This window comes from Lissotriton helveticus, chromosome 7, assembly GCF_964261635.1.
Source record: "Lissotriton helveticus chromosome 7, aLisHel1.1, whole genome shotgun sequence".
In the NCBI taxonomy this organism is placed as follows: Eukaryota; Metazoa; Chordata; class Amphibia; order Caudata; family Salamandridae; genus Lissotriton; species Lissotriton helveticus.
In genome coordinates this window covers 1,815,484,658-1,815,508,789 of record NC_136068.1, presented here as the reverse complement: position 1 = coordinate 1,815,508,789, position 24,132 = coordinate 1,815,484,658, and the positions used below count along the sequence as shown (strand labels likewise).

The window sequence follows — 24,132 nt, the reverse complement described above, 5'->3', positions numbered from 1 at the left end:
CCTGTTAGCGCCTCTTTTGAAGGGACGTTAATTTTTGGCCCAAAACTATGTCTACAAATCCTTGTAAATATGGTTTTGCGTCAAAAGGCAGGATGGGTGTATGTTCCACCCATGTAACGCCCCATTGGTGCTAAGGAATGCAAAGCAATGCTTTGCGCTGCTTTGCACTACTTTGCACTACTTTGAGGGTGCTTTCCAGCGCAAAACAAGTTTTGCTATAGAATGTTCATAGCAAAACAAACATTTTGCACTGGTTTTGATCACATTTGTGATACTAACCCAGCGTAAAATGTTTGTAAATCTCCCTCTTTGTCTTTTGTTGTAAATTATATGTGTCTCCTAGGTGTCAATTTTGAATCCCAATTTTTAAACTAAACGGTTTGTACCAGCACTGTCCTGCACTTTACTTTTTAAGCATGTTTTCCACTCTGATATTGTGTTCCTCAATTGGTTGCTATTTGAAATGTGCCGCTCGGTTGGACACATCAATGAATTTTTAGAAATACGATATGTGCGCGTTTTTTACCTTTTATGATCATGCACACTAATGTATTATTTTTATGAGCATTATTCATTTCTGGATTTATTTGGGTTTTTACCCTTGATGTATGTTTGTGATTTGTATTCATGCGATGTTCTTTTAAGGATTGTTTGGAGAATCCGAAATAAAAATGTGATTTGATTTAATTTGACATTGTATCGTCCCAGGAAGTGATGTCAGATGACCTTGAGCTTGAAGACCTCACAATAAATGACGCTGCTAGCATTAAGAACAAATTATGTGTAAACTTACAAAATAGCACAACAGCCGCAAACACAGAACATATATATTTTATATATCACCTATATTTTAAGTAGGGTGCTCACATGTTAGTAACATTTCACATTTCTGTATGAAAAATGATGTGTCTGCTGGAAGAAGAAAGACTGAGGTCCCAAATAATTGATCCCACAATTGTCAAGATGTAAGGGTTCCTCTAGTGTCCACTCTTAGTTATCACTCATGCAAAGCATAGGGGTGACTTCTTTAGTCAAACACATGTATTTACAGTAATCAGAGACTTGTATGGTATTATTTATTTCATCGAGAGAGTGCACTGCCCTGCTGAATGTATATGCTTAAATTAACTATCAGTTTAATATCCCAGAATGCACTGAGAGCTGGCAAATGTAAACAGTGCTCGTCAAGGCATTGTTTCTTTCTGCTCAAGACATTGTCTTCGCAGCCACTGAAGCCCGGGGTCGCAAGAAGTGCAATGTGTCCCAAGGGGTCACAGGCGTAACCCCTGGTGACCTATAAATGACCACCATGCGTATCTGCTTGAAAAGTGATGCACTCTGTCCCAAGGGAATCGCCAGGGGTCACAGGTGTGACCCCTGGTGACCTACAAATGACCTCCATGGGTATCTGCTTGAAAAGTGATGCACTCTCTCCCAAGGGTCACACCAGGGTCACAGGTGTGACCCATGGTGACCTACAAATGACCTCCATGCGCATGTGCTTGAAAAGTGATGCACTCTCTCAGGCGTGACCCCTTGTGAACTATAAATGACTGCCAAGCATATCTGCTTGAAAAGGGATGCACTCTGCCCCAATGCCTCCAGCTTTCTAGGGTCGCCAGTTTTTTCAAAACTCCCCCAATTTCTCCTACCACGGGGATGCCAAGGGTTTTACTCGACGTCTGAGCTCATAGATTTTCTTTTTGACTCTGCAGTTCCAGCCAGAGAGAACAAACCTAACGGTGTGTTGTGCCTGTCCTGCCTCCACCTGGGCAGCTATGAGTGCGATGACTGGGAGACGCTGCAGTGCACTGACTCCGAGACCCACTGCTTTGCCTTCAAAGGACAGCTGGACCTCACTGGCAGTAAGTAGAGCACAAGTGAAGTTCACACGCACACACTGGGTTCTGTTCTCGCACTATATCTTACACGGCAGTCTCCCCCATTTGGCCAATTCTCAAAAATAAACATGTATTCCTATGTTTTCGGGGTAATCCAGGAGATAGGGCTTCCTCAAGCTCTCAGCAGTAATGGCAGGCTAACAAGGGTCTCCAGAACCTCCTCGACTTGCCATGTCTAGAGTGGAACAGAAGCCATTCGGGGTAGGTACTGTCCCCCAAGGAGACTAGAATTAAGGCCAACAAAATTGGGATGGGCAGTTAATGGGTAAACCTGGGTATGGGTGTTGTAGCCATGTCATCAGGGTACTTACTATTCATATACCTGATCTTGTGACTGACAGGTGCTTCTCTACAATAATACAATAGTGTTTTACCAAAATCATGTTGAATCTTTGAAGTGGCAATATTATATCAGCTTGTTTCACAGTACCTCTTCTTGCTAGGATGATCAGAGAAGGCATGCCCCTAAAAAATTAGAGGCATTTTGCATTAACCTGCTCCCACAATTCATCTTCTTCCTCTGGCTCTCAAGGCGCTATATCTCTTATTGAAGTGCACCTCAAGCACATGAGTGTACTTGATGCAACACTGTGCCACCTCTTTCACTTCTGTTTTTTCTCTTTCCACAGATCATCCTGTTAAAAAGGCCTCCTATGGCTGCATCAATTCCGAGGGTTGCGATCAAATGAGGGCGCTTCCAGGAGGTCTGCTCCCAGAAGTTCTAAGGATGTCCTGCACAAAGGACTTTGCGACATAGTGATGACCGCCAGACCATCGAAGTCCATCCTCGTGGGGCTACTGATTGAAGCTTATCCAAACCAGTCTCCATTAGACTAGAAGATGTCTCACCATTGAAGATGGGGTGGTTCTTTAAGCTCTGTACTTTTTGCATCTCATAATAAAGACATTCAAGTACTTCTTTGCAAGAATCACAGAGGCATTGTACGTAGTTGTGTTGTATGTACTTGACCAATGCTGCAACACAATATTTTGAGACAGTTATTTACCTCACAGATGTGCACTGAGCATATATTATTCTTATAACTATATGGTGACAGGGCATTCACATGGTACACAAAGATATTAAGTAATCCATATGTGCAGACGAATTTTGAGAGATCTGGCAAAGGGTTCCTAGTGGATCTACATATACTGTTTGGATACTGGCTTATCTACATGAACAGAAGGACCTACAGACAAAGGGACTGTAAAGGATCTGTATGTACACGGGGATATGAGGGCATTGTGATGTACTGAGGAGATCTTAGGTGATTTACATATGTAGAGTGATATGAGGGGATCTTCATGTTCCTAGGGATCTCAGTGGATCTGCACGTACCGGGGTGATCTGCATGGATGTTGTGTTCTGCTATGGCTTTGTAGTTTATAGAATACTTATCACCCCTGAGTATCCAGGTGCTCTGTTGTGAGTGTATAAGGACCGCCCAGAAGGGCGTGGCCAGGTCTTTAGCTTCATGTAAAAGTCAAGAAGAGAGGAGGAGGCTCCTATGTATTGTGGGAGGTTGTTCCAGGCTTTAGGAGCCAGGTACTAGAAGGCACTGCTTTTGTGTATGTGTTGGATGTGTGCTTTTAATGAAAGTGTCTATTCAGGTGTGCATGGTCTGTGTTACTGAGAGCTTTATAGATGTGAATGAGGAGTTTGAAGGGTGCGCACTGGTGGATTGGGACCCAGGGGAGTTGTGATTTGTTGTGGTCTGAGCTTGGTTTGAGAGTTTGAGGACTAGTCTGGCTGCTGCCCCTGCTTGGACAGTTTGCAGTCTTTTTGTGACCTGGATAGTTATCCGAGTGAACAGGGTGTTCCATAGTCCAGTCTCCTAGTGATGAAGGCTTGGGTAATCATTTTACTGGTGTTGTCTGGTAGCCACTTGAAGATTATCTTCATCATCCTTAGGATGTTTAAGTGGTACGAGACCATTACATTGACTTGGGAGACTATGTTTAGTTTGTTATCTGTGACTTTCCTGAATGTTCTTGCTTGTGAGCAAGGTGTGGGTGTGGGTACAGTGTCTGTGGGGTCCCATGGCAAGTTGTCTTTCCTGAAGACTTCCACTTTAGTCGTGTTCAATATCAGTTTGAAGCAGTTGAATTTTATCCAGTTGGTCACTTGGATCATGCATGTGATGTAAGGAGATTTAGGAAGAGGAAATTTGAGCTCATAAAAGGTATATGTAAAGCAAAGAGGGGAGTTAATGTTCTGCTACAACTTCAGAAAGAATCATTGCTGGCTGCAGCTCCTGTTGTCCACTCTGCTCATTTTCCTTTGATGAATGAGTACTTGATGGTTGAGATAAATCCAATTTGCTCATCGCCATGACTGCAGTAGCTACCTCACTGGAAGACGTGCACAGGCTTAGGTTTAATGTAGGAGTGCTGCTCCCAGCTTTTAGCTGCCCGAGGAGGGTGTGGCAGGAAAACCAGGTTTCCTGAAAAAGGTGGAGGGTAGCACACCAGTTGTGGCACCCCATTCTTATTCTTCTCGTCACTGGCACCTGTCTTGGCAGGAACACCTTTTTAAGGCCATTTTCATACTCTGGCAGTTGGCACTTAGCTGCACAAGGGGAATTAGAAAAGGATATTAAAAAAGAGGGAGGAACCCTACTATTCGAAAATAGGGACAGGGTAGGTACAGTTTGGCAAAACGAAAGCGTCCCAATGTGTATGCACGAGTGTGCGTGTGTTCTAGGCAGAGTAACTCGTTACACTAGAGATTACAATAACATTGTCTGATAATATATAGCAAGAGAATTAAATCGTCAGCAAACACTAAATGATAAAAATCCGAAAAATTACAAGATGTAAAATACAAAATTTCAATTTATTCCACAAAATTTAAAAATTAGTTCATACATAAAAACATTTCATGATTACATTATTAAAAAAAAAAATCAACATTTCATGATTACACTTCAGAAAACAAAGTCGACGCTGCGTTTCGGTGATTCACAAAGATGTTCACCTTCTTCAGGACAGTTTTCTCACTACGCTATTGGATTACGCCTACTGTCAGTTTAACTTTACATCAATGTATGTAGGATGAAATGGAGATAGAATTTCATAAAGGTATCACCCAAGGTTAATACCAGTGAGTGAAAGACTCAACATTTTGAAGACCGTCGTTGGAGCCACCGTATAGTATAATAAAAGGACTAATTAAAAAATGACAAAGGAATCTTTAATTTGGTGTGCTTATGAGTCGCAACTGGATAACGACTGAGCCTAGGACCTCCCCATCGGTTTTACTCTTCTAGATCCAAGAATCTGGTCTTAGAGTGTTATATACTTATTGCGCAGGTTATAGGTTCTTGATAGACCTTAGCGATGCAAAACGGCCTTCCTGCGTCCAACGAGGTTTCTTCCTGTTGTGGAATTAGAAAAGGACTCAGGAGCTGTACCAAATTTAGTAAAGTTATCCAAAAATATTAACAGTGTTTCCCCAGCTCCAAGTTCATCTATGCCCGGATTCATTTGGGGCTCTATTCTGACTAATACCTCAAAGCTGAGATATATACTTGCGGGAGCAACATATTATATTTATTGCCTTGTTGGCCTTCAGATGATTGATATTACAAAATTGAAAATCCAGAGCTGTACTCTTGTTTGTCTCATAGTTAAGTAAGTTACAATGGGTAAAGCTTTTTCAGAAGCTATATGCAACCAGAGTAGGCTCTACAAAAAATTTCAGAGATTTGGAAACAATTGCCCGATCTAACTGAGTAGCAGCGGTAACCAGGTATTGCAGGTCCCTATGTCCTTTCACCTGCGCTTCCCATAATATAATGAATTGCCAGTTGATTAATCAATAGGGAAGGATATAGTCTATCTTTATTCAGCTTCTGACATTTGAATTTTGTGATGGTTTTCTCAATGTATTTTCACCAGCTTTGGTTTTTAATTTGGTTTTGGTTTTTCTTCTGCATAACCAAATGAATTATTATGTTTTCATGCTACGATCTTTTTACTTAATTAAAACAATCCAAACCATACATAATAAATCAATAACAACATACAGATTTCAAATTTACTTTATGTGCCTCTAAGGCCTAAGAGGCAGCTTTGTAAAGCAGGAGGTTCAGGGGAAAATGGAATAATCCTTATTAAAAATTAAATGCTGGTGTGCGCCCATTACAGGTAGGGAGTGCATGAGATAAAAGAAGAATCGTTGATTAAATATTATATGAATGTTGGTGTGCACTGGTGTGTGTGTTCCTATGTAAAACCTTACAATAAATGAAATGTGATAAGGCATATGTTGAAGGGAGTCCACGCAAAAGGGATGAAACAGATACATATTTAGTCAAAGTAGGCAATGCAAAAACAGATCCATTAAAAGACAGTGCCAACCAATCGCCCTGACTCTTCGCCTGCCTCGTCGTCAGATGAATCCAGAGAAATTTGAATTCCATCAGAAAACAACATCAAAACAGCTGAACAAAATCAAAATAAGCATACAGAACACAACAGCAGAGTTTCTGTACGTACAAATGTTTACCTCTTGAAAAATCTCCATGTGTAAATGTTATGAATTTGAGTAGTGCAAGGGGAACTATAAAGGTTCTGATGCTCTGAGAGAAATTCTGTTTAGAAAGTGAACTATTTGTTGCAGAGAGGTATTCTCTGAATGTATCACCTTTCGTGTCCCAGAACATTTCTGATCAGGACAGCCAGCCTGTTTTCCACTAAAAGCAAGTGGATGCACAACACGTTTTTCACCACTTGGTTTGTTGTGAGATGATTGTGTGTTTACCTCCTAAGGAGTGGCAGGGATTGGTCTGTGGCCCATTAGGCTTATATCATGTGATTAAGTGCCTAGAAGGGTGCCAGACCAGCATTGAAGACAGTGTGTGTGCACACAATAAAAACCAAATCAAAATATGTTTTAGTGGTAGCATAGTGTTCCAATGACTAACAAACCAATCACCAATTAAGGATATGCTCCAGTGAAGTAATCAATAAAAAAATCAGAGAGTGGATTCTTTTGGAATATAAAATCAACTACATGACTTCTTATCAATCATCAAAATAATGAAATTAATGCACAGACAACAAATAATAATAATAATAATAATAATAATAATAATAATAATAATAATAATAATAAATGTAAATAATTGTCCTATTCCACTTCATACTCATATTTCTAAAAGCTAAATATTACCCATTTTATGGTATTCAATTTACCCATCTCAGGTGAATAGAAGACTGAGTAGGCCCTCCCAGGATTCAGACTCACCTCTGGCAGAGATGGTCAGCAGGGGCTGTTGAACACACTGAGCTATGCAGTAAGCTAGGTTTAATTGTCACATGTACAATGTAAAGGAGTTTTCATTTGTTCAATCTAAAAGTCATACAATAGCTATGAAAGAAAACACAAACTAGAATTGAGTTTCTGATTAAATCAGGCTTTTTAGCCTTTGAGTATGATAATAAAGAATTGAAAGCTAACACAACATGCAACACAGCTGCAACAATTCATCTTTAATTTACAGAAGGATCAGCAATGAATACATTTTGGTGCACATATGTATGTCGAGTCATGGTGTACAATAATGACACAGTACACTTGTGTCACTACACAAAATATAATCTGAATATGTTCCGTCCCTGGAAAAAGCATAGGATCTTGCTAATTAGATCCTTTGATGAATGCACTTCACCTCTATATAAATTGAATGTATTTTACCCTTACAAAGGCTTGTTAAATCTTAGGCCAAAACACTGATTAGTATTTATTTGTGTATGATATTGAGGTTTTCTTTAGTGATTAAAACATAATTGTCAGCCATTTGATGGTATGACTATAGCATCCACAGATGCAGGTAGTGTACTGACTACACTGGAATTACACAGTACATGTGTGAGGGGAGGCAGAATAGCCCGGAGATGACAGAAAGAATCGCAGACATAATCCTACAACATGTTATCAGAGGGATGTAGAAAGTCCATGATCTAGTTCAGGGCATCATCTAACCAATGCAAACAATTGCACTGACACCAACGCTGGTTCATGATGATATGATGAGGAGGAAGCAAGGATCTAGAATGGGGTCTGTAACAAGCTTTAACTGCCATAAGCTTGATCACAGCAGTGGCAAGTGGGACATGGAACACTCTATCCAATCTAACCAGACTTGAGGTATACAGCCTTGGAGGTGTACCGCTTTCTGCATACCAACTCATCAGGCCCAAAATACACCTTGAAGGGGATGTACGTCAGTACAAGGCGATCTTTTAGATCGTGGTACTTTACAACACTGCCATTACAACGCAAGTCGTTACAACGACTTGCGTTGGTGTGCGCGGATTGAGAATTATTATAATTTTATATTCCAACACCAGCCCACGTAACAGTAGGGAAGGTGTTGGAATATAAAATTACAATATTCCTTATCCAACAGCGCCATCCAGTGCAAGTCGTAGTAACGGCTTGTGTTGTAATGGTACTGCGGTGTAAACACCGTGTTGTAAATGATGTTTCCCCCTTGAAGGGAGACCCTTTACATAGACACTGGCTGAGTCATCAGACCCTGAAAGATGAGTTAATAGCATGACCATTAGATCACAATTCATGTACATTTAAATATTATTACAGACAGGTTTCTGCTTTTTCAACTCTGAAGCAACTCATTGTTGAACTCCTGGTCCTCCATCACCATCTTGTATGTAACTTTAATCATCAGCATCGTCTTCTTTCATCTCAACACAATTGTGTTGGCCACTTGCAATATGTAGTCTAACATAGCACATACACATATGATGTCTTTCTACTGCCCTTCCCTGCATACTTTTCAGACTGTGCTGCCTGTTCATGTGCTGCCTGCCTGGGAGAAATGTAAGCCAGGTGTGAGGAAGGCACATACTGACATAGAACAATAAAAAGAGAGAGACTGGCCGAACAGAAGATATGGACCAAAGGTGGATGACAAACAGCACATAACGGTGCTCAAAGGCCATCATTCACTCTGACTTGTTTGTAGCGGTATATCTTGGTTCTCTACTTGAGGTAGTTAGGTGAGTAGTTTCATCCTTTTCCTCCTGAGTTTCCCATTCTCCAAGCAGTCAACGTTCCTGCTCTTGGAGGGAGAGCATCTGGTTTTATGGCAACATCTTGCACCTCCTTTATGGGTTTGAACTGTCATTCTAATATCACACTGAATGACCCTCAGCTATTTCTGGGCTTTAAACAAATGGTTAAAATGAATGCAGATTCTTCTGCAGGTGGTGAGTGAGTTGCTAAATGTGTCTTCTTTTTTTGTGTTTCAATGTTTCTTTTCTGTTTAGTCAGACTAATCTGCTCTTAGCGCACCCGTAGAGGTTTTTGATATTAGAATTGTTGGTTATTGGCAGGCTTTGTTGATTTTGAGTATCAGTTCTCATTTACATGTATTACGCACTTTAGAACTATACATTGTATATGCCTTTTATCATGCTTTAAGGAATGCAATTTTGGTTTTTCTTGTGTAATATCTCTTTATTGGCAATTTTGACATGGACATGTTACATCACAATGGGCATAGTGTCGGTGGTTACACATATCATCAGTATAAGAAAACAACATTGTAACATCCCATGTGTTGTGTGCTTCACACCAATGTTGAACATGGAACATATATGAATGAAGGGATGTGTGAACATGAGGTGGGGAGGGTAATGTAAGGGGAAGAGATGTAGATATATGCCTGAGGGGCAATGAGTGGGAGAGTCGATGATGGCCTGCATGCTCTGTCTTGGATTTTGGGGAAGGAGGGTCTGAAGCCAATGCTGAGGCTGGAACATCAGTAATCCAGGGTAATACTGGTGCGGTTGATGTGCTGGAGCATGTATGGCTACAAAGCTCGGAAGGAAGATAATATGGTGAACAGTGGTCGGTCCTCCAAACTCATCTTTTTTCATTGGGACCTGCGCTGTCAGCATATGGAGTTGATCTTCGGTGGCACTGTCGTGTCAGGGGGGAAGAGGGGAAGGGAGAGGAGGAAAGGAAGGTAGGAAGGGAGAAAGGCAGTGAGCTAGCGTAACTAATAGTAGGAAGCTAATAATATTTATTAAAAGTAGTGGTAGTAAAAGTAGGTAGTCATAGTGGGGGGAGGCTGTGGGAGGAGTGGAATTGGGAGGTAAAAAGTGGAGAGATGGTGGGAAAGTGGGAAAGGGTGTGAGGATAGATGGGAGGGGGGAGGAAACAGGGTTATGGGGTGGATTTGGGGGTAAAGCGATGGGTCATAAATGCTTCTGTGGGGGTGTGTAGGTGAGGGTGTGCATCTGTGAGGGGTTAAAAGTACATTGGGGGAAAGTAGGACGGTCTGTTGTAGAGGGGGCTGGGGTCCAGGGCTGACTGTGAGTGTCTAGGCTGTAGACAGGAGGAACAACTCAGATTGGTCCTGAAGGTTGTGGATAACTTGTTTCTTGTTTGTGGGAGGCCGTGTTGATCATCGCCATTAGCGAGGTCTACTTCGATGGTGGGGATGGGGACCTCCATTGTTGCAGGACACACATTGTTGCTGTGGCCAGTGCTGTATGGGGAAGGTTGCGCTGTGGTCTCCAGAGCTCTGGAGCTTTCCGCAGGTCGTGCAATAGGATGACAGCTTGGGCTAGCGGTATTTGCAAGGGAATGGTGGCACTCAAGGTCCGGCCCATGTCGCAATGTCAGTTCGTGCATCTCCAGCATTGCACATGTGGGTGTAAGCCTACACTGTGCAGTTTCATTGGTGACCAATGCCAGTCATGTAGAATCTTAAATAGGCAGAATCTCAGCCTTGCCTCTAGGGTACCATGGTCCAAGCCCTCCAGGAGCTCTGCCCAGTTCTCCTCCTCATAGTTGATTGAAAGTCAGGTTTGCCATCTAGTGCAGAGGCATGTCAACAAGGGTTGAGAGAACAAGTGGGACATGAATATACCAGAGAGACCTGATGTCACCCCTTTATGTTTTCACCAAGAGTACAGGTGGGTTCCCACTGGTGAGGACAGCAACTGCCATGGGCGTTGGGCAAGACCCTTCCTTAGGCAGTGCTGTAGCTGCAAGGCTGCGTCTTGGGAAGACCTAATTCCTCCTGTAGCTGTGGGAATGATTTTAGGTCGCCACCCTGTAGGAGCTGGTTGAGGGTATGGACACCTGCCGGCTTCCACAGGGGACAGGACAGAGTCTGACCGTCTATGCATATACCCAAATTTCCTCAGATCAGGGATTTCTCATGCAATTGTGGGTTTGTACCCAATAGGCAGTGTGCTCGATGCCAGGCCTTGTGCGTGGTGAGTAGGATTCGGTTGGTGGGGTCTTGAGAGCTTGCTCCTGTCCCGTACAGCGCAGAGAGGCCCAACTCAGCAGACAAAAGGCACCTTTTAATGTGGACCCACTGCAGAGCATTGGATGGCCCTGGTAGCATGTACGCCATTTAGTAACGATGCAGGGTGAGCATAAAGTACTCTACTGATGGGAGACATAGTCCTCCTTGTAAGTGGTGGGCCTTCAATTTCAGCGCTGCTAGGTGTGGCTTCAAGGAACCCCACTCAAAGAATTTTATCTTTGAATCGATTAGGCGTAGCATGGTGTCTGGAAGGGGAGCATCTCAAGGGTGTGAGTATATCATGGAATGGTCACCATACACACAGCCTGTACCCTATCGCACCTAGAAATCCCTAACATCTTCCATTTTTTCAAAGTCCAGTGTCATCTGGACGATTGGGGGTTTAGGTTATCCACCACCATCCCCTCATTTCCTTTGTTGACCAGGATGCCCAGGTATGTAGGACGTGATGATTGTCAGTGGAAGTGGATTCCATGATTCCTTTGTGCTGCCATCAGAGATTGGTAGTGCCAAGCTTTTGTCCCTGTTGATTTTGTAACTGGAGAAGGATGAGAAATCATTTATACTGTGAAGTAGGAATGGCAGGGACCAACGCAGGTCCGCGAGGTTGAGCAGGATGTCATACACATAAAGGTAGGTTTTGGAGACACCCGTTGGGGGAGGTATGCCTATCACATTGGCCAATTTACAGATGGTGGACATTAGTGGTTCCATGGCCAGGATGGGGAGGGAGCACCCCTGATGCCTTCCCCTACGGATCAGGAATGGGTCCGATACAAAGCCTCCGCAGTTTTCCTGAGCTGTGGGGTTGTCATATAGCAGTCGTACTTTGGCAATGGATTGGTCGTCCCGGCCGAAGTGCTCCATTTCTTTAACAGGTAGCTGCACTTGATGCGATCAAATGCTTTCTCCACGTCAAGTGAGAGCATGAGTGCATCTGTCCAAAGAACTCTGATGGCCCAGAGAGTGTGGGCCAGAGTGAGCATTTGGTTTCTGGAGGAACGTCCGGGTTCGAATCCCACTTGTGTGTGATGAATCAGAGATGGGAAGACTTTTCGGAGGCGGGAAGCTAGGATACTGGTCAGGACTTTGTTGTCACAATTCAATAAGAAAATAGGGTGGTAGCTGCCACACAATAAGGGATCTTTTCCGGGTTTGGGTAGGACGGCTACCATGGCTCTGTTAGAGAGGAGCCTAAGGAGGAGTTTTGCTCTGCCTCCTGAAATGCCACCAGTAACTGTTGGACTGTTTGCAGGGTCATCCCTAAATTTTTTGCCTTCCACCTCTAATTTTTCTGACCAGGCATTGGCTGTTTTATGACTCTGGGCACTTTACCACTGCTGATCAATGCTAAAGTGCATATGGGGAAACAGGTTGACCACGTCCTCCTCTGCCTATCGATAGAATTGTAATGGGAAGCCATCTTTCCCCAAGGGCCTTATGGTAGGGTAGGTTGGCTATTGCATTTACAATCTCCTCTTTACTTGTTTCTCCTTCAAGAAGCTCTCTGCCCTTGTCTGCGAGGCGGGGGATAGCGGTTTCTGTGAGAAATGTGTCCATTCCTTCTCCCACAGCCGGCATTCTTATAGTATAGCGGGACCTATAGAATGTTGCAAATTTATTATCCTGGAGGTGGGTAAGGATTTCCCCTCTGGTTGTCTGAAGAGCGGGTATTGCTATAGCGGTCTCCAACCGGTTAAGCTGCCCTGCCAGTAGCCTCCCCGCCTTCTCCTCTTGCTCGTAATGCCTCCCTCTCATCTGATGTAAGGTGTATTCTGCTTGAGTTAGAAGTGAAAAGTCCATTTGGCGCAATTCAGGCCCATTCCAGAGCTCTGTGGTGCTGTAGGGTAGCGTGTGTTATGTAAAGGTGGGTATAGATAGCAATCTACTTTTTGCCGTGCAGTCGCCTGCCTGTTGGCCTGCACTGCATCCCACATGAACTGGCCCCGAATTGTAGCTTTAGCAGCGGTCAGAGAGTCCTGCCTGATTCCATCGATCCATGGTTGTCAGCGAGATATCCTTTTAGGTGTGATTGTAGTTGGAATTTGTCCTTAGGGATCCAATGGCGCTGTATATTCATGTGCCTGGGTTTACGGCCCAGCTGGGCCAGTCCCACCTCCAATAATTTAAGGACCGGTCAATGGTCAGAGAGTGCTGCCTCTAAGATGCGAGATTCCCAGGCCAGCTGCACTAGGGAGCATGGCTTGGACGCATGGCGAGATAGACTTGGACTATCGCAGCTCTTGCCCCCGTAGGCTGGAATCCTTCACAAATCCTGGTGGAGTAGTGATTATCCCCGCACGAGAGGAGGTCGGAACCCCCCCATGTCCTGTGCCTATAGATCGAATGTGGAGCGACTGGCCGGCGGATCTGAAAACCCGTCTTTTTCCTTGGTGGTGTAGGTGGCCACGTTCTGGGCAAAATGGTGGTGCTGCCGCACACGGCCTGAGTACCTGCTGCTGTCCGCCTGTGCTGGGTCGGCCCCTGCGGACTGGGCCCATGTTGTAGAGCTCCTCCTGGCGGGGTCGGTGCCCATAAAGACGTGATCCTCGGACCGGATCGCACTATTTGCTGTCCTCCGCGAAGGACCCCCACAGGAGGAGACGAAGGCCTTGCGCCTTGAGGCCACCAAAGTTGGGCCCATACTGAGTTACCAGCGCGGTGGGGCCAGCGGAGGCCCGGGGGCCTAGAACAAGATGCCCGAAGAGATTGGTCAGCTGAGAAAGTGTATTGCTGACTGCGCCTGGGGGACCACTGTTTGGGGACAAAGGACTTGAGTGGGTCGACTCTGGCCAATTCCGGCGGTGAGCACACTTGGGGAGATGGTCGACGACCCCATGAGTTGCGGGTGGCCAGGCTGTTGATTGTAGGGAAATGAGCCTCTGCGTGTGGAGGAGCTGCTGAGGGGGGCTGTACCCTGTGCTCCTGGGATAGCCTGTGCTGTTGGATGCCGCCTTGGAGACTGCTGCGAGGACCTCCATAAGGACATGATAAGGAGAATCAAGGGCCATAGCTGGACCCCTGCTGGACAGCGACTCTTGCGGCGGCCATGGGTGGCTTTGGGGCCTAGGGCGGAGCGTCCAGTGGACTTTTTCTCTGGATGACGTGGGACTGCCTGGAGGGTGCGAGTGGTGAGTGGCCTAAGGATATGCCTCCCGGGCCTGGCCAGGCCTGCAACGGTGTCCAATGGCGGGGTTAGTGGTGTGACAAAATACCTTGGAGGCGACTTCTGGCAGGCCCACACTGGAGATAGAGAGGGATCGACCCCTTTGTGGAGTGCAAACAAAAAAATTATGCAATACACAATACCAGGGCCACCTTCAATGGAGCCCAGCAGGCCAAATTCTGAACAGGGACCGCCGCAGGGATCAGCGGCCCAAGATAAAGCTTACATCCTAGAGGCCATTAGAGACTCGCAAGTGGCTCTAGAATCAAAAAAGAATGGAATGGCGATGGGCATAAACCACCTGCGCGTGGATCTGAGGAAGGTGGCAGACCGTATCACTACCACAGAGGGAGACCTGACCTCCCTGCAGACAGAGGTCCAGCACCTACAAGTGAGGGGATCCTCACTTCAAGAGCACACCGTCCGCCTTGAGGATAGGGTGGAGGATGCGGAGGGGGGCTCAAGGAGGAATAACCTCCGCTTTTTGGGTTTTCCGGAGAAGGCGGAAGGGCCGGTGGCAGACCTGTTTTTGGAGTAATGAATCGGCACAGCCCTCCCAGGCCTTCGACTCTCCAAGATGTTCGCGGTGGAATGGGCCCATCGATCCCTGGGTCCCCCCCGAAACTAGGGGCACCGCCTAGAACTCTGATCGCACGCCTGTTTAATTTCAGGGATCGGGATGTGATCCTGCAGTTCATCCGCAAGAATGGTCCTCCCAGGTTCGAAAACCATGAGATTCATATCTACCCGGATTACACCAAAAAAGTCCAAGACATACGGAATGACTTTCTAAGGGTCAAGAAGAGGCTGTGGGATCTTAATATCAGGTACATCCTAATGTTCCTGGCTCGGCTCTGTGTACAATACATCGACAGGGTCCACTTTTTCAACACCCCCCAAGAGGCCGTGGAATGGATGGACTCATTGGGTATGGCGGGCAGGATATACAACACGGTTGGCCAGAGCAGAGGAGGCGGAGCGGCAGACAGCGGAATCGGACTCGCCACTCTGGAGGACAACTTTCCGAATCACAGGGGGAGCCAAACGGAAGTGGCATCCTGGTAGGGCTGGATGGCACATTGAGGGAAGAGTTGTGGGGCATACCAACTCAAAATCAGTTTTCTCAATTGTGTCTCGTCCAGGAAACTCAGTCGGAACTGGAAGGCACTGTTGACCCGATTGCAGCCAGTTCTTGAGCCGCCTAACTCTGTGGGTGAGGCCTGCCAAATGTGGGATGGTGGGTCGACGGGACTACATGAGCCGCCGTGAGTATGGACCCCATCGGGGCAATGGCCTGAATTTGTTGTGAAATGGCAGGAGGTGATCCTCATATGTTGGGACCATGAGGGGGGGTGGGACCGTTTGGGGGGGTGAGATGCTATTCCACCATTCTGCAGTCCAGACACTCCGACTGTAATGTGCTGTGTCAGCCTAGCTAGGCCGCTGGTTGGGCGGAGCCACGGGGCACCAGGCAGTTTGGCTGTACGCCGAGGACTGGGTAGCACATCTGACTGATTGTTAGTACTGAATACAATGTTGTGGGGAGAATTTCGGGGAGGGCGGTGGCTATGGGGCAGAGTCCTCCTGCGTCTTCAGGCCCGGGTTGGGCTATGAGAATGAGGTTCTACTGCCTGTGGGTGGGGTCGGGTCTGTTCACATTGGTTTGTGTTATTTTTATTGTTCTTTGCTGGGGATGTTTTTATGCCGGGTCACCTGAGGTCACAAAACCTTCCGGGGGATGTGGGGGACCCACGGCGCTATGCCTTACAGTTGATTTCCTGTCTTCCCCAGGGGCCATGGGTGCCTAGTAATCACTACTTATGGCAGGCGATCAGCAAGCATTATAACATGGAATGTTAGGGGGCTCAACAACAGAATTAAGCGGATTCGGATAGCACCTATCTTCGGCGATACAAGATCAGTGTGGCCTTTTTACAGGAGACGCATCTTTGGGGGGTTTGCCTGAGGTATGTTCAGAGGAGGTGGTGGGACCAGTTTTTTGTGACCTCCTATTCGGGGTTTGCCGGGGGGGGGCTTGTGTGGGTGGCACCGGGTGTCCCCTTTAAAATGTTGAAATGCTGTCCAAACTCAGAGGGGCAATATGTTGTGGTGGAGGGGACATTGGATGGGAGACATCTGTACCTAGTGAATGTTTATGCCCCAAACGCCCACGATGGGGAATTTTTGGGCAAGGTCCTGGGGAACCTAGATTTGGCGCCTGATGTGGAACTGATTTTGGCTGGGGACTTTAACTGCGCCATTGATGGGGATTGTGACAGACACCCCCCAAAACAGACGCTAAAGCCAAGCCTGACGGCGGAGCTCTATAAGGAGTTTGGGGGTGCCCTCGTTCCTAGGCTCCTGGATACCGTCCTGGAAGCTGGGGAGACAGGTATACTACCCGCCTCCATGCGTGAAGCACTGATTGTGATGATCCCCAAGCCGGGGAAGGATCCCTTGCTCCCAGCCTCCTATAGGCCGATATCTATGGTCAACGTCGACCTGAAGATTATAAGTCAGGTATTGGCGAACAGTTTGCTCCCATATCTTCGACAACTGGTGCACCATGACCAGTCTGGTTTTATTCCAGGTAGGAACACGCTACGGAATATCCATCGCCTGGCCCATGTTAAGCAGTCCCTAGAGGGGGGAGCTGAGCAGAATACCCTCGATTTGCTCAGGTGGAAATATCTACCGCAGGTGCTGTTGAAAATGGGGATCGGTGAGGGATTTGTCAACAGGGTGAAACTCCTTCATACTAGGCTGATGGCAAGGGTCCGTGGGACACATTATGTCTCGGATGCCATTTCAGTAACCAGGGGGACATGGCAGAGGTGTCCACTTTCCCCCTTGCTGTTCGCCCTGGCGATGGAGCCATTGGCATGCCATCTTAGTGGGGTTCTCCAGGGGAGGGGTATTCGAGCTGAGGAACATATAATATCACTGTACGCGGACGATGTGCTGATATACTTGCGGGAGTCAACGGATTCACTTCCACTATTGATGGCGGCTTGGGCCGATTTGCGGAGGTTTCTGGACTGTATGTCAACAAGACCAAATCCCAAATATACCTGGTGGGGTCTGCACCTGAATGACGCGGAGTCCAACTCCCTGAGACTTAGCCAGTGTAGGGTCTCCATGCTGGGTAATCATGTTCTGTGTTTCCATACATTCCAGGAATAGGCGCAGGTCTTCTGGGTGATAGAAATTCTTAGACACTCCATCCTTGGTGACTCAGAATTGGGAGGGATCAAAAAGACCCTAGTTGATGTTCCTTTGCCGAAGTTGGGGCCTCATCAAGAGGAATGCCTCTTGACGGTCGTAGGTTTCCTTAGAGAAGTCCGCTGCCATGTGTATCTTGTGCTGTTATATGTGAATGTGCCTTGGGTGCGCACAGCGGCCAAAAGCTGCCATGTCGGGTCATGCCAGAGAAAACAAGCAATAAAAGTATGTGGGTGCGTAGCAGAGGCCTTGCGGGGGATCAATGGAGTGTGGCATTGCATTTCCAGTGGTGAGTCAAAAGAAATGCAGACCAGTTTTGGGAGAGTGCCTTAATGTCCGAGCCCTTGCTTTAATCTGGGAATCCAAAGAAGTGGACATTGTCCTTCCTGCTACGATCCTCCATGCCCACCAGCTTGCGGCAGAGGAATAGAAGTTCCTGGTCCCTACTGTGGACAGATTCAAGATGGCCCTCCATCGCTGTCAGCCTTTGGTCCAGACCCCCACTCTGGTGTGGAATACTACAATGTTCGCTCTCATCGATTTGGCTTCTGCCACCAGAGAGGAGATGTGCGTGTCCATCCCCTCAAGGCGCCGGCTAACGGCTGAGATTTCCAATAGGATGTGTTCCATAGTATTCTACTGAATTAAAAGTGAGGTGGTCTGAGGAGGGGTGGAGTCCTTTGTGGACATGTTGCATGGCTGCTTGAGTGCTTCCGTGAAAAGAAATTATCTGGAGGGCTTGTTGCCTTTTTTGTTGGTGGACATTCACATTTTATACCCAGTCTGGGCTCCTATTGTGGACGTGGTGCCAAGGTCCAGCGTGTGACTATAGCTTCAGACCGGAGGAGCTCTGGGGAGTGGGCCACAACTGGTATGTGATGTATGCAGGTCTGGCATAAGCTGTGTAAGGTTTGCGACTGGTCTGGTATCCCTGACTGCGGGTCACAGGTGTAGGCAGTATGGAATGTTCTGCCAGATACCAGTATGCAGTTATGGTCTATGGGGGTTCTGGTGCTCGGTGGTACTTCACCGCCTCCGGTTGGTTGAGCCTTCCACTCTGCTCTCCCTCCTCCAACTCAAGGATGCCCCCAGGTATGCTTATTCGTGCTGCAGGCTCCTGCCTGCCTCAGTGGATCGGGGTGCATGCCTTGCGGTGAGTTCCAGGATCTGCTGTCAAGTTGCGGTGGGGCTCCAGGGTATTCTGCCTCAGTGGGGGACGGGAGTAGGCTGTGATCAATCTTCCCCCGGTATGCTCATGCCCTTGGAGCCGTACATATGCCGTGCTGTGGGGATACCAGAGATGAAAGTAACTCTTGTACCCTGTTCCAGCTCTCGTGTCCAGCTCTTCCCAGCTGTGGGCACACTTCAACTATGTTGCCCCCCCACTGTTTGTCGTTCCTGTTGCGCAGCAAGACCACCAGTGGGGGGATGGTCTTTGGGCTGAGGGCCATGAGTCTGTCTGGTGTGCCCTGGTGCTGTCACACGGCTGATGGTCTGAGGCAGGTGGGTTGTTCTCATGCTCCTCCCAGCATTGATAGGCTCCTGTGGGGGGAAGGAAGTTGGGAACCCGCTAGTGCGAGAGGAGCTTCGCGGGGCTGTCTTTATTAAGGGCTACAGTGCAGTACCCTATAGCCATCCAGCTGCTGTCTCAGTGCCAGGGGTCGTACACAGTCTCTCCCTATTGCCAGGGAGAGGCTCTTACTTGAAGGTTCCCCGCTGGCTTGTGCAGTGACACATCACGGCCTGCCAATGCCTCAAGCCATAGAATGGTGTCCCACTGCAGCCGCCCGGCTCATGCTTCTGGACGGAGGGGGTTGTGCACCGGCCCTCCTGCCATCAAAGGACTGCCGCTGAGGAGTCTGTTACCAGATGGCACAATTGGCGTGTCACGGTGCTGCCTGTGCCCTCATTGGTGAGGTGGTGCCCTGGTGTGGCCTCCTGGTGGCAACCTCAAAGAGGGGGGAATGAGTCTAGAATCCCCGCCTCCGCTGTCTTCACAGTGGAGGTTTCAACCCCCATTGACACAGTAAGCAATTTGTCGGGCTGCCCGCGTGGTGTGCAGCATATCTGTGCTGTGGAGGAAGGGATAGGTATCTAAACAAGGGCCGGGTCCATGTTCCGAGGCAGCTCTACCTTCCTTCGGCGGCATTCAGTCTTGAGTCACTGGGAGCAGGGAATCAAAGGGACTTGGGTGACAGGTTCCCGATTGCTTTAGGAAGCCTGCAGCCTCCATCCGGAGCCAGTCCCAGAGCAGAGCTCATTGATCAGGTGGCCATCTCTAATCCTGGCCAGACCATGCCCCTTTGCCTACTTTTTGAGTAACTCCTGCACAATGATGTTGATGTAGTGTTCCAAATACAGGACCCTGAATAAACCTCCATCGGACATGGACTTACCTTTATTACTGCCATTGTCCATGGCAACAAATTCAATCTGAAACCCTCTTGGTCGCAGCCATTCAAAAACATTGTTGTTAAAGTCTTCAAAAATGTTTGCAGCTGTATGGGATTTCACCATGGCGAACATGGCTACTGTGGCATGCTTCCAAGCAGCATTCAAAGTTTCAACAGTTTCATTTCCTGCAGATATTTTTCTCAAGCCCCCACTAAAGAGATCCAGTATGCAGTGATGCACATGTAATCAGTGACTTGGCAACTGGTCCACATGTCTGTTTTCAGATGGATACTGTGAACAGCACTCTCCAGCAAAACTTGTCCAAGCAATTCAAGCACATCATGATGTAGCGTCAAGAAAACCCACCCCTTCCACAAAAGAAAAAGGGAGGAGATCCAGCACAAACATTTATCCAGGTTTGCGTTGTACAAACAAGCCATTGGGTGGTTGTGTTCATGGCAGGAATAGTAACCTGAATAATTTTCTTTCCTGAAGCCACTGATGCAGGTGACTTATTGAGAGCAGGCGGTGATAGGCTAAATGTATTTTTCTGCAGGACAGACATTGTCCTCTGCTACCTTGGTATCTCGACCTGAGTCTTGCGTCAATGTGATGTTGCTGATGTGGACGATACTATTGCACTTGCTGGAGAGAGGGCTGCTTTGCGTAATAAAGATGTCTCCCTCTTCTTCACCTTTCAACATGATCGGATCAGATTTATATTTCCAGCTAAGCTGGCTTTCATCCCTTTCACCAACAGCACTTTTGGCCACTAAGTGCGTCTTCTAATGGATCATACTGTGCTTTCTCAAATGGTTTGTCTAGCCCCGGTACCATAATTTGTACCAAGCTAACTCTCACTTACACTTGCTCTGCAAAGGGAGCATATGGTAATGATCATCTTCTTCTGGCTAACTGGAAATAAGTCCCAACCTGGGGAGCTCAACTCTCTAACACTGGTTCCACTGCCAATGTAGGATCAACTGGCAGTAGGTGGGAGTTTTGACGTTTGACTCTCTGCAGTACCTACTTCTACTGAGATGGTTGTTGAAATACGTCACTGCCAGGACTTTGCAAATATGGTAGCTGTTGGTGGTTGGACCTGTGGTTGGAGTAACATCAGTCTCCATTGATAATGGGTTAACATTCATGATGACTGGCTCATTGTCATCCTCCTCTTCTACATCAACCTCCATACATCTAAGGCTTTCTGGAACCTGAGTCATCTTGTGGCATGTCCCACTCTCAGACTGAGGTGGGATCTAAGTGATGTCTAGATCATCAGACCTTTCTTTTTCTAGCTGGATATCTGGAAGACAATGGATCTTCTAAAAGAGCAGAGTGCTCTACTTCCTCAACACTAAGCACAATCTCTTACTTCGAAATGCACTACTATTGGCGGATGTAGCTTTTGTTGTCAACTTCTCTGAGTTTCCTGCAACAAGTGGGTACTACTTTGTGATAACGATTAGTAAATTTTAACATCACTGCTCGATCGGCATTGATGTGATTAGACTGGCTGCCTCTGTGACAGACATGGGCTTGGGCCTAGATTGGGGTATGTTCACTGATTTGGGGGTGCTGCTCTCAGCTTCCTCCCCATAAGCCGGTGTGGCAGGCACAGTTTTTTTCCCCAATAAAGATCTGGGGCAACAACGACATACTACTGGAGGTGGTGGTGGTAAGCTCCTTCTTCTCACTGGCCAATTTCATGTTAGCACCTTTCTTTGGGGTCATCTTGAAGATGTCAGTTAGCAGTGACACTTAGCTTTACAAGTTGAAGAGATGTCTGTGATTTGTGGGCCGCACACGCGTCACACTGTGTAGAGGCATTCTTTCTGACAGTGCTGTTGGTGATGTTATCTCTTGTGCACCTAAAAGAAAAGAAGCAAGAAGGACATCAGTGAAACATGGCATTGTTGCAGTTCAATTAGTTGTACAAACAAAAATAATATCATTTCGTGTGGTCACTGGTTACTCCCTTTTAAAAATAATTAACAATACAGTGGATCTATTCATAAAACGGTAAACCACACTGACATAAACTTTCATGGTGACTGACTGTACACTAAGGGAGGATAAGAGAGAGCAAAAACAACAACATACAGCTGATAATGTTTGCTTTATGTGCCTCAGGTGACGTCACTCATATGTGATGTGGCATTCAGGGAGGTGCAGTTCACAAATGACAATGGAAGGAATAATCTATAGACAATGAATGCTGTTGTGCACTTATAGCAGGCATGGGGTTGATTGCTGCCAGATGTAGTGGAAAATGCTTTGGAAATATGTACATTTTTAAATTGAAAACCATTTGAAACAATACAAAATACAATTTAGCAATTCATGAAAAAATGGAAAACATTACAATAAAAAAATTAAACATGGGTGAAGTTATACTCAAAGATGTAATAATAAGTTAATAAACTACTTTCTCATTGCTTAATCATCCAGGCAGTATATGGCAAAGGGCCTCACTGGCTGGATACACAAAATGCCTGCCAGCAAGTGCCACATTGTTATCAATAACAACAACACTGAGAAGGAAGGCTTTGGGAACACAGATATGACATGTAAGCCTATAAGGAAAGCACACTGGCTACCTAGACAAAACAACCATCGACCTCATGGGCAAAAGAGACACATGCAGGCCTTTGAGGAAAGCATACTGGCTGGCCTGTGGTAACACAAACTGGCTGTCCGTCACATGGTCACAACAACAAGTGGCAGGAGGGTGAGGTCTGGAAAACAAAACCTACATGCAGGCCCATGGATATGAACTGTATAAAAAATGGCCCGTAGATACATGGCATGTGGAACAAAAGTAAATGTTGGCATGTGGCAAACACACACATACACTGGCCAGACAAAGGAAACATTATAAAACAGAGAAAATAGCATTCATTCAGCAAAGCGAAAAATGAAAAATAACAGGGCTCTAAAGTGATCATAACATCATACATCCTCCAAAGGCATTACCTACACTGTGTGCTCGAGAAAAAGCATAAAATGCCACAGAAAAATCATTTCACTCTAAATATATCCATGGCATAAAAAACTGTTTCATCCAACAGGCAACACTGAAAGAGTTGTTTAATGCACCAGACACTAGTACTGGCCTGCTGGCTGGAAAACCCATTGCCAGACTAGGCCACATAGTGAATTCAACTAAAAGAATATTGCACATATATTAGGAAACATGGGTAATACAGAATTAATTCAGCAATGCCAAAAATGAAAATTAACAGTGATAAAAATAAACTGTTACAACAACAGGCATCCTTCACAGGTATTACTCCAACCTAGTCCTATACACTATATGCAGGTGGGAAAAACATGGAATACCACAAAACATTTTGTATTTTGATTCAAATCCATCCATGGCTTAAATGCTAAGTCAAATTCAATAGACACCACAAAAACAGTTGTTTCATGCACTCATGACTAGCACTGGACCTAGTAGCTGGATGGCAGACTAAGCCACCTAGGGCCAGATGTAGGTCGCCAATTACCGGTCGGTAACGGCCGATTTCGGCCGTTACCGACCGGTAATTGGTTTTTGAGATGTAGGGGGCCCGAATATTACCGAATCTGTAAATTTACCGATTCGGTAAATTTACAGATTCGGTAAAATACCGACTAAGTATATTTACCGAATCGGTAATTCCATATGTAGGTGGCACTTCAAAGAATGCCACAGGCCCTTTAGGAGTCGGTATTTACCACCCAATCCTATTGGGTGGTAAAATACCGAATTCCAGTGTACATGACATCTGTGCATGTACACCTATGCCATGTGACACAGAGACATGCCCTTAGGGCATGTATGTGTTCCACATGGCGCATAAGCCTGCAATTGGGGTGCTACAGGGTGTCAAAGTGACACCCCGTTCCCCCTGCCAGGATTCGGTATTTACCGATTCGGTAAATACTGAATCGGTATTTCCCTTTGATTCCTATGGGCTTCAAGGCCCATAGGAATCAATGGGAAATACCAATTCGGTATTTACCGAATCGGTAAATACCGAATCTTACAGAAACGGTAATTGCAAAAGAAAAATTACCTACATCTGCCTACTTACAATTTACCTACTCTTAAATACCGAATCGGTATGATTCGGTATTTAAGAGT

At 46.2% G+C, this 24,132-nt stretch overlaps 1 protein-coding gene across 2 annotated transcripts in view; it reads left to right on the top strand.

The window, feature by feature from the left end:
- LOC144767731 (phospholipase A2 inhibitor and Ly6/PLAUR domain-containing protein-like) overlaps positions 1–2,835 on the top strand; it is a 229,701-nt gene extending 226,866 nt beyond the window's left edge. For both annotated transcript variants that reach the window (XM_078651117.1, XM_078651116.1), the window contains exons 4-5: positions 1,716–1,865; positions 2,531–2,835. In XM_078651117.1, coding sequence (XP_078507243.1) covers positions 1,716–1,865; positions 2,531–2,658 — 278 coding nt within the window. In that variant the 3' untranslated portion in view covers positions 2,659–2,835. The remainder of the gene's footprint in view (positions 1–1,715; positions 1,866–2,530) is intronic.
- Positions 2,836–24,132: the final 21,297 nt, after the last annotated feature.